Genomic DNA, 13,362 nt, shown 5'->3' on the forward strand with positions numbered 1-13,362 from the left:
ATTAACTATCGAAAATAATTGTACTTGATTTTAGTTTTGGATGGAGATCATCTCCGGGTCCCTACTTTCGGGGTCCTCTAATTCTGAGCGTTCAAGTTCAACGCACCATGAACGGTCACGATTCAAGTATGTGGCTGAAGAAGAAGCGGATTGTCGGTGCTGGTGCAGTAGGTGCAGAGCTTCTATCTGGGAGGGGGTTCGAGAAGGTGTAATGGGTTGTTGATATCGACGGACGGTGAATGCAGGCGAATTTGGTGTTGCGGCGATGTGGGGGCAACATATGGACGCAACAGGTCAGATTAGTAGGTGGATGTTGCGACGATGTGAGGCAGCAGGTGGATGCAGGCGAGTCTGTTGCTGCAGCGACGTGGGTTTCCGACAAGTCAACGGCCAAGTCCAAGCATGATGGCGGTCGTGGGATTACGGGCTGCGCGCAAAATAACGATTTTTTTTTTCTTTCAAATCTTGACCATTCATCGTATATTGAACGCTTAGGATTAGCGGATCTTGAGGATCCTTAAGGAAAGGATCCGGATATGATCTCCGTCATTTACTTTTTATCCTATTATTAATGGCATCGGTGTATTAAAATTTAATATATTTGACTTCATCTTTGTTTGCTGTACAAAAAACAGTTTGAAAGCAATGAGTCAAATAGCTACAGCGTCATATATGACATCTCTATTGAGAACACCTGATGTCTTTTAATTCTATTTTGTGTATTTGACATCTCCTTTAGGGATGGTTTTAAGGTTAATGTTTTGAGTTAGCTTTTATGAGGAATAATATTTAGGTTTCTTGCTCCTTCTCATTCTAGGGTTGCTTGTTCAATTAGAATTAATTTATTTCATGTGCCACTTAGTATTACGGTCTAATGGTATTCCTCTTCACTTGTAAATGAGAGGTCTTAAGTTCGATTAGCTCATTCTTCCACTTACAAATAACATATTTTCATAGTTGAAATTTATAATTGGAGCCGTTTAATTTATTAATCATCATTCAAAGATCATCCTCACAAAAATAGTTCAAACTCAAAATCGTATGGTCATCAAAATGGATCAAATAAATATTCAATGTACATATCAAATAATATATTAATGATGAACTGTCTATTTATTTGATGCATTTGGTTGAGTAAGCGATCTTCGATTTGAAAGATTTTTTTTATAGTGATGATCTTTAAATGATGATTAAAACTTTGAATGGTTCTGATTATAAAATTTTTGCAGTGAAAATACGTTATTTGTTAGTGGGGTGTGGGACTATGAATTTTACTAGGCTAGAATAAGGCGGATCGAAATACAAGTGTCTTAGAAGTTCGGTCACGGACTTAACGGCTCTGAATCGAACTAAGCCACCTAAATAGACTAACGATGCCATCACACCCAGTTGAGCTCCAAAATGATAGGCAAAGCCCGTAAGCCTTGCTGATATCGACCATGCTTGTTCTGCAAAGCCTGATTCGACAAGAGATCATATTGGTTTTCTATATTCTTGGACAATCCTACAAACTAGGAATTGGCATGTGCAACAAGTAATCACAATATAAAACAAAGAAGCAATATCTTATGTTAAATATCTTTTGAAATTCTTCCTGTTTAACTGGATTTTATATCTTAAAAGGGTTATCCCTCCACTAGTATAAATGACCCCATCTAGGGCTCATCTATTGTAATCCCTTCATAACTCATAATTTGCTGTAGCCCACTTCTTGAATTAGAAGTTTAGAACTTTACAAACATAATTAAATTTTTCTGATAATCGCTCACAAAAGCATCAGCAACGGGCTTCGAACTTAAGACCTTCAATTTTTATTTTTAAAAAACCTCGTAATCCGTCATTTACCACTGGATCACCAACTTGTGTTATAGCTGATCATCTCTAGTTATATACCAAAAGAACCATTTTTGATAGCAATCCAATTGCGGAATAACGTAACCTTGCCTACACGGACTTGACTATACTTGGAAACCCCCACCCTCCTCACACACCAAAACAACAAAATCTACTTTCCCCTCCAACGCCAAAGCCAACGCCCTACTGACATAACAAAACACCCAAGCAACGGAGGGCTTGAAAAGCAGACGAAAATGGCGTCGTCGGCAGCAAGGATCACCTTCCGCATAGTAATCATAGCTCTGGTTGTTCTCGTCCTTTTCTACATCGGCCGCCCTCTCTACTGGAAAATCTCCGCCACCATCCACGAGATCCGCCAAAACAGACAGACCGTTAAACAAGGTACCATTTTTTTCACTTCTTTTTTTTTTTTTTTTTTAATTGCGATTTTTTTCTTCTAATTTTGTGTTTTGGGGGGCCGAATTCTGTTCAGGTATATCGCAGATTGTTCTGGAAGCTCAGAAATCGGTCGGTTGGTACCACGACGAGTCGGACTCGGGTGCCCGCGACTATCGGGCCGCGAAGAATGTTGGGTTGGCCACGAACCGGAGGCTGCTGCTCCGCCAGGTTTCGTGAAAACGCTTGATTTTTCCAAAATTTACTGCTTTGTAATAGTGAGGTTACGGTGGGTCTGTTCAGATCTGGTCACATTTCGAATGAATCGGTTAAATTCTGTTGAATTAATGTGTTTGGGGGGATGAAATGCTTCTTCCTGAAACTACTAAATGTTAGAAAAGTTTGTACAACTGCAATGCTGAATTATGTATCGTTCTCGGAAAATATATAGAGTTCTACCCAGTTTAATTATATAGCTATATTGTTTTGATTAAGTTTGGTGTTGCCTTTGTGTTTTGAATTTCGGTATGCTTTCGAATCTGAAGGTAAAGGCGATGAATTTGATTATTCGTATGCCCTGGATTGACTGTTTGTGCATATCATTCATGAATGTTTCTCTGCAAGTTGTTATGTTAGTTATTTTTCATCGTAGTCTTCAATGCCCAATAACTTTTGGTTTATGATCCAACAGATGATAATTATTCGAAACATAAAGACAATAGTTCGCTTTTGAGTATTAGTTGTTGCATTTTGATCCAATAGCGTGAATAAGAATGAGTTTTGTGTTCCTTGATCAGTTAGAGTATTTAGGATTCTATGAATACGTCATTTCCCTAGTTGGTTTGGGTGCGAAGACTAATTTTCTAAAACAAGTACCCTTTTGGTCCAGAGGGCGAGCCTTAATGCAACGGAAACGTTGCTCCTTTGTGACTGTGGAAATAGCCTTTTTGCAAAACAAGCCCACCCCCCCCTCCCCCCCTTTTTTTTCCCGGTGCAACCCTAAGCGGGAGCCTTGTTGGCTTGGGGTTGCCCCTTAAGTACATTTGTGGTCCTTAAGGGACCTCAACAAGCACTAGGTGTTAATATAACTACTATCATCAAAGTTTAGCAAGAAGGTCTATATCTTTCTTCAGGTTATTATGAGTCATGGACCATGCTTAATGATGTAAAGCATCTCTAAAGGTTAAGCATACCTCAAAACTCCCTTGGTTTGGACTAGGCACCTTTTTGTTAACGGTTGCATTCAACCATTTTGTTTGCTAAACCGCGATTAGAAGCCTTCACTTCCAGCAGTAGACAAGTCCTAGTGTTGTTTCCTTCATGTGGGTTGCATGTGTAAACCAGGGAGGGAAAATGAGAATCGCATAGCAACGTTGATATCGGATGTTAGAACTTGTAAGAAATTTTTTTGCAAGAATTCTTGTACATAGATGTAGATTTGTTGTGTAGAAACTGAGGAAGCCAGCAAGAACTTCCTAGTGTAGGTTGATTTTGATTAGGTAGCTGTTCTACCTGTATGGGCCACTACAGTATGCTGCATTACAATATCTGTAGATTGTGGCCCAACCAAAGCTCTGGTTCTTCCAACTTCCTTTCAAATTCAACAACCAAGGTGGCGTGTTCTTGCAAAGAATGGAACTGATTACTTCTTGGGGTTGGGGGGCTTGTTGGGGGGCATGCTGCCAGTAGTCTTAGAACTTGGCTAAGGTCAGCCGTCCAAGCGCGGTTTGATCATCGATCAAGCGCGGTTTGATCATCGATCAAATTGGGTTCCACAGCTCAATGGGTAATGATTATAGGATAATAGAGTTACGATGTCAGCGTGAGAGCGGGAGCCATGAGATGATCCAAGACTAATAAAATGGGCCAGACAGAGAAAGAGAGATTGGGAGTAATGGGACCTTGATTTTTTTCAACACATGGCTTGGCTTTTTCTCATCATTTGAACATTTATGATTAATTTGACTGCCAAAGTTCATTAGGTCCCGATTGGGATTGCTTTCGTAAGAAATACTTTTGCTAATAAGTACCTATGACAAATTACTTGCATTACAAACTCTGTTGATATTGTTTATAAATTAAGTGTTTTCCCAAAAAATCACTTAGAAGAGCTTCTTGAAGCATTTGAAATGTACTTTCTGAAAAGCTTTTATATGACCTATGACTTGTATGGAACTGTTTCTTTAAAAAGAACTTCTGTTCGGAAGTACTCCAGTAAAAGCACCCATTAGAAGCACATTGAACTGTTTTAATAAAGATGCAAATGCTTCCTGAAAGCACTTAAGTCTTTCCTAAAAAAACATGAAGTGCTTTTTATTAATGCTTTTTAGCTAAAATAGTCCATGAGATTTGTATAATTCCTCACTTTGGTCCTTGAGATTCAAAATCAATAGAAGTGGTCCTTGAGATTGTTCACCATCAATCATTTTGGTCATTCGGTGAAAAATTATGTTAAATAAAAAACAAAATGACAAAATTACCCTCAAGTTAATAAACAATAGGCCAAAATAATGATTGATTGTGGACAAACTCAGAGGCCAATTCTATCGATTTCAAATCTCAGGGACCAAAGTGAGAATTTATTCAAATCTTAGGAATCATTTTGGCTAAAAAGCCTTTTATTAAAGCACTTGAGGTGCTTCCTAAGAAACACACAACATGTGTGCTTCTTCCAAAAAGAAAATGTTTTTTTAACCCAAAAATACTTCTACCAAGCATGGTGAGAAAAGCTTCAAGTAATTTTAAAAAGTACTTCCAAATTAACACGCCTTTATAAGTATTTTAAATTTTCTGTCAAACATAGTTGAAAGTGTTTTAGTTGTTATAAAGCGCTATTAGCCTTTCCATAAGCAACCCCAAAACATGCCTAATAATCTTCGACTTCAACTACCTGCATCACAACCCTTAAGCTTTAACCCTTTATTATTTTTTTGATACAAATGATGTAACTACTTTAATTTACACTATAGGGAGAAGGGACGGTTTTTAAACGCAGTTTGTTGAAAAGAAGCTGATATACATCCTATTGTGAATATTAAGACACATTAATGTGAGCATCACACTCTTACAAATCAGACGATTTTCTTGAGTGAAATTGAATCATCTTCCTTAGATTAAGCTTGTTTTTTCCAATGGTCTAGTTGTGAGAATTTAATGCTCACGTTACTTTCTATTGGTATGTATTTAATAACTCAAGGTTACCTACACACACATCGGTGGGCCGACCAATCTTATTAAAATTCATTCCTTTTGAACAATTCGTATCCATTGATTTTTTAATTTTTTTAATTTATTTTTTTTCAAATTTGTTTATTTTTTTTAATAAAACGAAACTGACATGCATGTTTTGGAGAGAGGATCCGGCGACCTTGGTGAGGATCCCTGAGATCCTTTAATCACATTCATTTATTGTATATCGTACGTTTAGTTTTTGTCAGGTATTGTTTATGTTCAATTTTAAATAAAAAAATTACAATGATTTTTTATCATACGATATAGGATGAACGGATATGATTAAAAGAAACTTATGATCCTCACAAAAAGGATTTGACGAGGATCCTCTTGCCATGTTTTAGATAGATTATACATGCCCCTGTTATCACGATTACATTTTCCCCTAGCTTGTTGACTATTCTGCACAGATCTTATGTATCTTCAAGGTCATAGCCTTCCATTTCGCGTTCATACACACATGCCTGCACCATATTTGTCCCCTTCTTTACATAAAAAGAAATGAAAACAAAATTGAATGGTCATGGAGAAACCCATAATCCATGCATTGACTTTGAGTTTTCTTAGTTTTATATTAAATTCCAACCATCGAGGGTTTAAGTGTACACGTGATCCAACTATTTTAAATCATTTCTTTAATATCAACGATCTAACGATAAAATATTGTCAAAAACAACAATTAAATATTGGCAATATAACAATCATATAGGATGATATACTAAAAACTAATCATCTTAGCAAATGATATTGAAAATTAATCATTTTAGTCAATTGTCCGAATCAAATTTCCATGTGCAGATGAAACCATCATTGCTCACCACTTTCTTTGATGAGCAGTATTTAATTTGATTTTCTACATCAATGGAATGGATTAATTTGCGATCAATCTAGAAGAGTTGAAGTGGATTGGTTAAGTGTTATAATGTTTTAGGGTTATCTATTAGTAGAAATTGCAGTGAACACCTCGAGGTTATGGAGCATGAGCTATATGAACACTAGCATGTGTTCTTGCTTTTACATGTGTGGGTTTGACTTTGTATTCTCACCTTAATTAAACTACCCATTGAAAAATTCATTTGAATATATATATATCCTTAATTGATCTATCCTTGAATCCTACAACTTGGCCTCTAAAATTTTCCAGATTAAATTTGAGATGTTGGGAAATAAGATCTTTAGAGGATCCTCAACCTTTATCTTCCAATAGCATTCACTAACTTGACAATTCAGTTGACTTGTGTATAGTGGCGAAGCCACTTGAGGACTAGGAGAGATCCGGGCCTATCCCGAAGTTTCTTCATTTTTAGTTTTTGTTTGTGTGTTTTTGGTTGGATACTTTGTATTTTTTGATTTATGTACTTTTCCTCCCAGCTAACTTTATTATATTTCTCTAGTTGACCAAAAAAATGTGTTTTACAATAGTATTGTTATGAAACCAAATCCTTATATCAACTAGCCTTCTTTAGTTAGTCACCCTTTTGCATGATTTGTTGAACAGTGAAACCACGCATATATGGCATAGAGGAAGAAATTTTTATCAGTTCGGTGTAGTAATTTTTCTTCAATTTCAATGTAGGAACTTATAAAGAAGTTCGGTGCTTATGATATAATTATCTCAATCTTATCTTTTTTTCACGACTCCATTCCTCTCTTTTGATTAAAATTTTCCATTCCACTACAAAAATGAACTTTTCTCGCATTCGTTATATTATTTTTTGTCCAATTTCTTTCCTATGGCTTAGAGGCCCCTACTAGCTTCGATTTCTAGCTTCGCCACAGCTTGTGTATAAAACCTTAGATGATTGTTATTTAGACTTTCTCAAAAACAAGTTTAAGTGAAATTTGTTATAGGAAAACTTTGATTCTGGTCCCTGATTGACGAAAATCATACATTGAAATTTTATCAATTTAAATACTTTTTTAAGAGAAATTTAAATACTTTATTTAAGGACAAAAATGTTAAATTTCAGTATTAATTAAGAAATCTAATAAAAAAAAATTACTAATCCTTCCTAAAATCATGCAAAGATTAATACCAAAAAGGTTTTTTTTTTCTTCTTAAATTTGAATTGTGTGAAATTTGATCAGATTTTTTATTTTTTCAAAATTAAAATGTTTTATTTGTTTTTCAATATTGGTACTTTTTAAATTAAAAACGTACATTTGATTATAAAATATAGGTACATTATAAATAGAAGGCCTAATTGGATAAATGGTCCCTGTGATGATAAGGTAATCGGAAGATAGCCCTCGTGGTAAAATAATTAGGATTTAAACCCTTATGGTATAGTTTGTTAGCAAATTTAGTCCAAAAGTTAGATTTTCAGTTTAATGCAGGGATAAAAATGTATTTTAACTCATTCTTTCTTTCTATTCACATTTTCTCTTCAAGTGTGGCGAGTTTGGACACATGGCGAGGAACTGCTATCAAGAGGTGGAAGCTATGGTGGCGGAGGCGGCTATGGAGGTGGTGGTCGTAGCGGTGGTGGAGGCGGTGGTGCTTCTGGAGGCTTCTACCAGTGCGCTGAGTCCGACCATTTCGCGAGGGAGTGCCTTAACAAGGGTTAAACCAGTCATTTCCACTTCACTGTCTCTCTGCATATGCTGCTGGTCTGTTTGGTTTTTGCTTAATTAAGTCTTGGTTTCTATGCATCAAAAACTTATTTTGAGTGTTTCGAGTAGTCGTAGTTGTCGGTTTTGTGATCATCTCTCATGATTTCAATCTATGGAAATCATGAAGTAAATGATTCATTTTGGTATAGTAATTTTTCTTTCTTTTTTTTTTGTTAAAGTTTTTAAGTGAGGATTTAGTGTTATTCTGGCAGAAAATGTGGATCTATGTTTAGTGGTTGGATTTTGATTCATACACATTAATATTAATGATAAAAAGAAAAACAATTTGTTTCTACGAGTTCGATTTCAATTTCGAACTTCCAGAGCAACCTTTGAGTTCTTTGTGCACATCAAAGTAATTGGAAAGCAAGCAAGCGGAAGCATCAAAGCCATTAAATCCATCATAAATCCCTACGAAAACCCAGTCATGTTCCTTCGAAACAACCACATGAACTCAATCCTTGCCGGCTTCTCCTTGAGCTGATTCAAGATTTTGGCTTCCCATCGAGTAATGTCCACTCCCACCATTCTCATTCTCATTCTCATCGCTCAAACTCACATGGCTGCTCAAACACAAATTACAGAGATAGCAGAGAGATAAGAAAAAAGAAGGCACACGTCAAAGTACATTTTTATCCTTGCATTTAACTGACATTTAACGGAAAATTCACTTTTGGATTAATTTGGATAACAGATTACACCACGAGGGTTTAAATCCTAATTTTTTTTACCACGAGGGTTATCTTTCGATTACCTTATCACCACAGGGACCATTTATCCGATTAGGCCTAAATAGAAAAAGTGAATAGATTTTACATAAAAAAATTGGTACATTTTCAATGAAAAATGGGTATCATTATAAATAAATTATGGGTACAAAATTTAAACTACCAAAAAATTACAGACAATAATGTAATTTCATACAACCAAATTTTGCTATTTTTTATTTAAGCCTCACCTACATGTGATTTTAGCATATATCTAATATTAAAAATTAAAAAATTAAATACAAAAACCTCTCTCTCCACTCCCAGTCCCACTCCCTCTCTCTCCCTCTCCTTCCCAATTTAAAAACAAAAATAAAAAAGTTTACACACAAAGTGTGTAGGCATATATGCTCGTAAAAGATTAAAAAAAATTATGGGTCCAAATAAAAGTTTTAAAATATGGTCATAAAAAAATTTTATGTGGTACATGTCACATCCTGGCCCGGGGCGGATCACTTTCCGGCCCTACTCCACCACCGTAGCACGATATTGTCCGTTTTGGGCTTACCATTCCCTCACGGTTTTGTTTTTGGGAACTCACGAGCAACTTCCCAGTGGGTCACCCATCATGGGATTGCTCTAACCCCCTTCTCGCTTAACTTCAGAGTTCCAACGGAACCTGAAGCCAATGAGCTCCCAAAAGGCCTCGTGCTAGGTAGAGATGGAAATATACATATAAGGATCACTCCCCTGGGCGATGTGGGATGTCACAATCCACCCCCCTTAGGGGCCCGACGTCCTCATCGGCACACGACGATCAGGGTTAGGCTCTGATATCAAATTGTCACATCCTGACCCGGGCGAGACCACTTCCCGGGCCCGCTCCACCACCGTAACACGATATTGTCCGCTTTGGGCTCCCATCACACCCTCACGGTTTTGTTTCTGGGAACTCATATGAGAACTTCCTAGTGGGTCATCCATCCTGGGAATGCTCTCGCGCGCTACTCGCTTAACTTCGGAGTTCCCATGGAACCCGAAGCCAGTGAGCTCCCAAAAGGTCTCGCGCTAGGTAGAGATGAGAATATACATATAAGGATCACTCCCCTGAGTGATGTGGGACATTGCCCAGGGGAGTGATCCTTAAATGTATATTCTCATCTCTACCTAGCACGAGGCCTTCCCACATCACCCAGGGGAGTGATCCTTATATGTATATTCCCATCTCTACCTAGCGCAGGCCTTTTGGGAGCCTATTGGCTTTGGGTTCTATCAGAACTCCGAAGTTAAGCGAGAAGCGGGCTAGAGCAATCCCATGATGGGTGACCCACTGGGAAGTTGCTCGTGAGTTTTCAAAACAAAACCGTGAGGGAATGGTAAGCCCAAAGCGGATAAAATCGTGTTACGGTGGTGGAGTGGGCCCGGGAAGTGATCCAGCCCAGGCCAGGATGTGACAGTACAAATTAAAAAAAAAAAAAAAACTGGTTGCAAATTAAAAATGGGCACAAATAATAAAAAAAAGAAATTTATGATACAAAATTCAGCCATAAATGTAAATGTATCAAATGTACGTAAAATGGTTAAATAATTTTTAGTTATAAAATGACATGTAAATATTTTATTTATTGAAATAATAATATGGATAAAAATCAAGGGACCTTAATAAAAAAAAAAAATTCAATCAATGAAATAAAAAAATCGGAAATGGGAATCTAAATTCTCCAATGTATCACCTACATTCCTTATCTTAAAACTTGTGTTCTAGTTTGAACCCATTATAACACAGTAAAAACGAACTATTTGTAGATGTCGATAATTCTCACTTGAACTTGCTTTTCAAAGAGCCTAAATAGAATTCATCAAAGAAATTGATAAATGATCTTAACACTTAAGCTACAACTATTGTACTTGATATTTGATCCCAATGTTTTTTCTTATCCGGTGTAGAATACATCAATCAATCTACAATTTCTAACAATATTCACGTGAAAAAAATTATGACATACCCTATTATTTAAGGCTTTGGATCACATGGATAATAAGGTGGGAGTCAACTCCATCATGGGTTACATAGTCTTTCTTCCCCACATATGATGTAAACTGACTTTAAACTTTGCAATCATAACCATCCCATCATTCATCATATATATATGTAATAAATTGTGTCAAAACATGTGTCCTTGAATCCTAACCCCTCTCTCTCTCTCTCTCTCTCTCTCTCTCTCTCTCTCTCTCTCTCTCTCTCTCTCTCTCTCTCTCTCTCTATATATATATATATATATATATATATATATCACTCACTTATTAAGAGTCAGAAGAGGATCGACAGACGTCCATCTTAAAACGTTATTATAGTCAACTTAACGATTTTGGCAGAAATCAATGACGGCAGCTAGATTCATGCTTCCTATACCACCTTCAAATTCAATTAGGGTTGGTCGAGGAGTATGATGACATACAATTTGTCCAAAATCGCTCAAACGCCGTGCACCCTACCACCCCGCAACTGCCATGAATTTTAAAAGTTAAAAACCCCTCCTCTATTGTTAAGGGCCATCCTCTCAATTGAGATAGAATAAAAGGATCACTTTAGAATAATATATATCAAATATATGTGTGTATATAGGATATGCTAAGACTAATGAGACCCCTTTAAAGCATACATAAACCAGTTGTATTGCGCATGCTCAAAAGAATCTGTTTTCACTATATATTGTCTATAGTTTCAACGATAACGTCGGTCGATTCATCTTAGCACTACTTTTCTTCACTAGATGTGAGATCTTTCACTATTACTTAGAGAATAATTAATCACTTGAGTATATGATTTGTATATGATTTTATATTAATTATAAAATGATAAGAAACTTATAAGGTGAGATGATATAAATACTAATATTATCAATTAATTACTATATATTAGAGTAAATTACATTCTCTCTTTAGCATATATATGCAATGATTGTTAATATTGCACGGGACCAACGACCAACTAATTCCCATATAATATATAAACTTTGATTTGTAGTGCGATATTGGGACGTCCAACGACTAGCCCTCACACCTCATAATCATATTATCCTTATGATGACAACTAGAGGTAGCTTAATTAGGCAGCAAATTAAGTAAATTGCTAACTCTAATTTAATTACGTGTGTAACATGAGTAGTTTGTCTAGGCTCTAGAATTTGAAATTTTCTTATTGTTTTGTTCCTTGGTTCACAAACAATCATAGGTGGCACAACCTGATTAAATCCACGAATGGTACAAAATAAATCTTGTTAAATCCACGAATGGTTGAGAAGGACTTACCTGGCATTGTTGAATTCGACTTTATGTTATGATATGAATGGACAAATATTTGAAATATACAAATTACACAGTGGAATTATAGGATAAAGGATCACAAGCGGTCACCCTAGAAATCCTAGGAATCCAAATAGGAAAGGAATCAAACAAGTAACAAATATAAAAAAGATCTTACAATATTAAAACCCGAATTAAACACATTAAACGACATAATTCACCCAAAATCCAACTGGGCTTGTTGCAAGTCTTGTAAATATCTCATCGATCGGTTTCTTCGAATCCATATATTAAGGGTCCAAATTTTACATGTACAACAAAAGTAACGTTAATCCGAACAGCCTAAAAAATCCAAAACATCCACTTTCGATATATTTGCAAATGATTTGTTAACTCATGAACTATTCTCCAATCACTTTTCTCACTTCCTTCTTTTAACTTTCCCACGTCTAATATAATACCAATTCCGTCCTCTTTAAAAGAAATAGGAAACTAAATCAAGGTGATTTTATTTTCGTGTCCAAACACCACATTGATTAATTCATTTGACCAAAACAAATGATATATTTGTCCTAGTCGTAGAAAGTAAAGCACCATTAGTTTCCTCTTCTTTTTTGATAGAGATGTGTATATATGAAGAATCATCATGTACAAAGATATCTACAATATATTAGAGAACTTATTTTGTGGGTGTAATATTGATCATATTGTGAAAAAGCATCTTACACCCCGATAGTGAATTTGATGTATTATTTGTAAAATTGTCTTGCACCCCGATAGTGAATTTGATGTATTATTTTTGTAAACTTGTCTTGCACCCCAAACTGTTTAAATTTCATCGTAATTTTAGATTTCTTGTGTATTAAGTAGAGTATGAAATGTCTTGTACAAATGTTTTATTATTGATCAATGAAAAATTGGCTTGGAACTGGTGTAGAAGCCAGACTTGTGATCAGGGAGAGGCTAAAATGCATATGTGAGTCTTTCCAGCCCTCAGAAAGAGTAGATAATCGTAGCTTGTCACCAGTTGCCCCCCTTTTTAAAAGAAAAAAAAATTGACTCGAAAATTCATCTCATTCTATATCTCCTTCTCATTATTCTTTCACACTTTTTTTCTCATCATTCCTTCACTTTATTGCCCATTAACTAATATGAATATTGGCCCAAATGGGGTATCTTTAATTTCATCCCAAATATTCTTTATCTTAATTAAGCTGAAACTTAATGTGGAGCCAAAAATATTCATTAGGCGACACGTGGATTTTTGGACAAA

At 35.9% G+C, this 13,362-nt stretch overlaps 1 protein-coding gene across 1 annotated transcript; it reads left to right on the forward strand.

Annotated features, from left to right (window-relative positions):
* Nucleotides 1-1,969: 1,969 nt before the first annotated feature.
* Nucleotides 1,970-2,703, forward strand: LOC148689960 (uncharacterized). Its single transcript, XM_088687923.1, has 2 exons — nucleotides 1,970-2,238; nucleotides 2,330-2,703. The coding sequence occupies exons 1-2, from the start codon at nucleotides 2,091-2,093 to the stop codon at nucleotides 2,470-2,472; spliced, it is 291 nt and encodes a 96-aa protein (XP_088544049.1). The 5' UTR covers nucleotides 1,970-2,090; the 3' UTR covers nucleotides 2,473-2,703.
* The last annotated feature ends 10,659 nt before the right edge of the window (nucleotides 2,704-13,362 follow it).

Source organism: Pyrus communis, chromosome 16, assembly GCF_041283825.1.
Source record: "Pyrus communis isolate YQ-2024b chromosome 16, ASM4128382v1, whole genome shotgun sequence".
Taxonomy (NCBI): Eukaryota; Viridiplantae; Streptophyta; class Magnoliopsida; order Rosales; family Rosaceae; genus Pyrus; species Pyrus communis.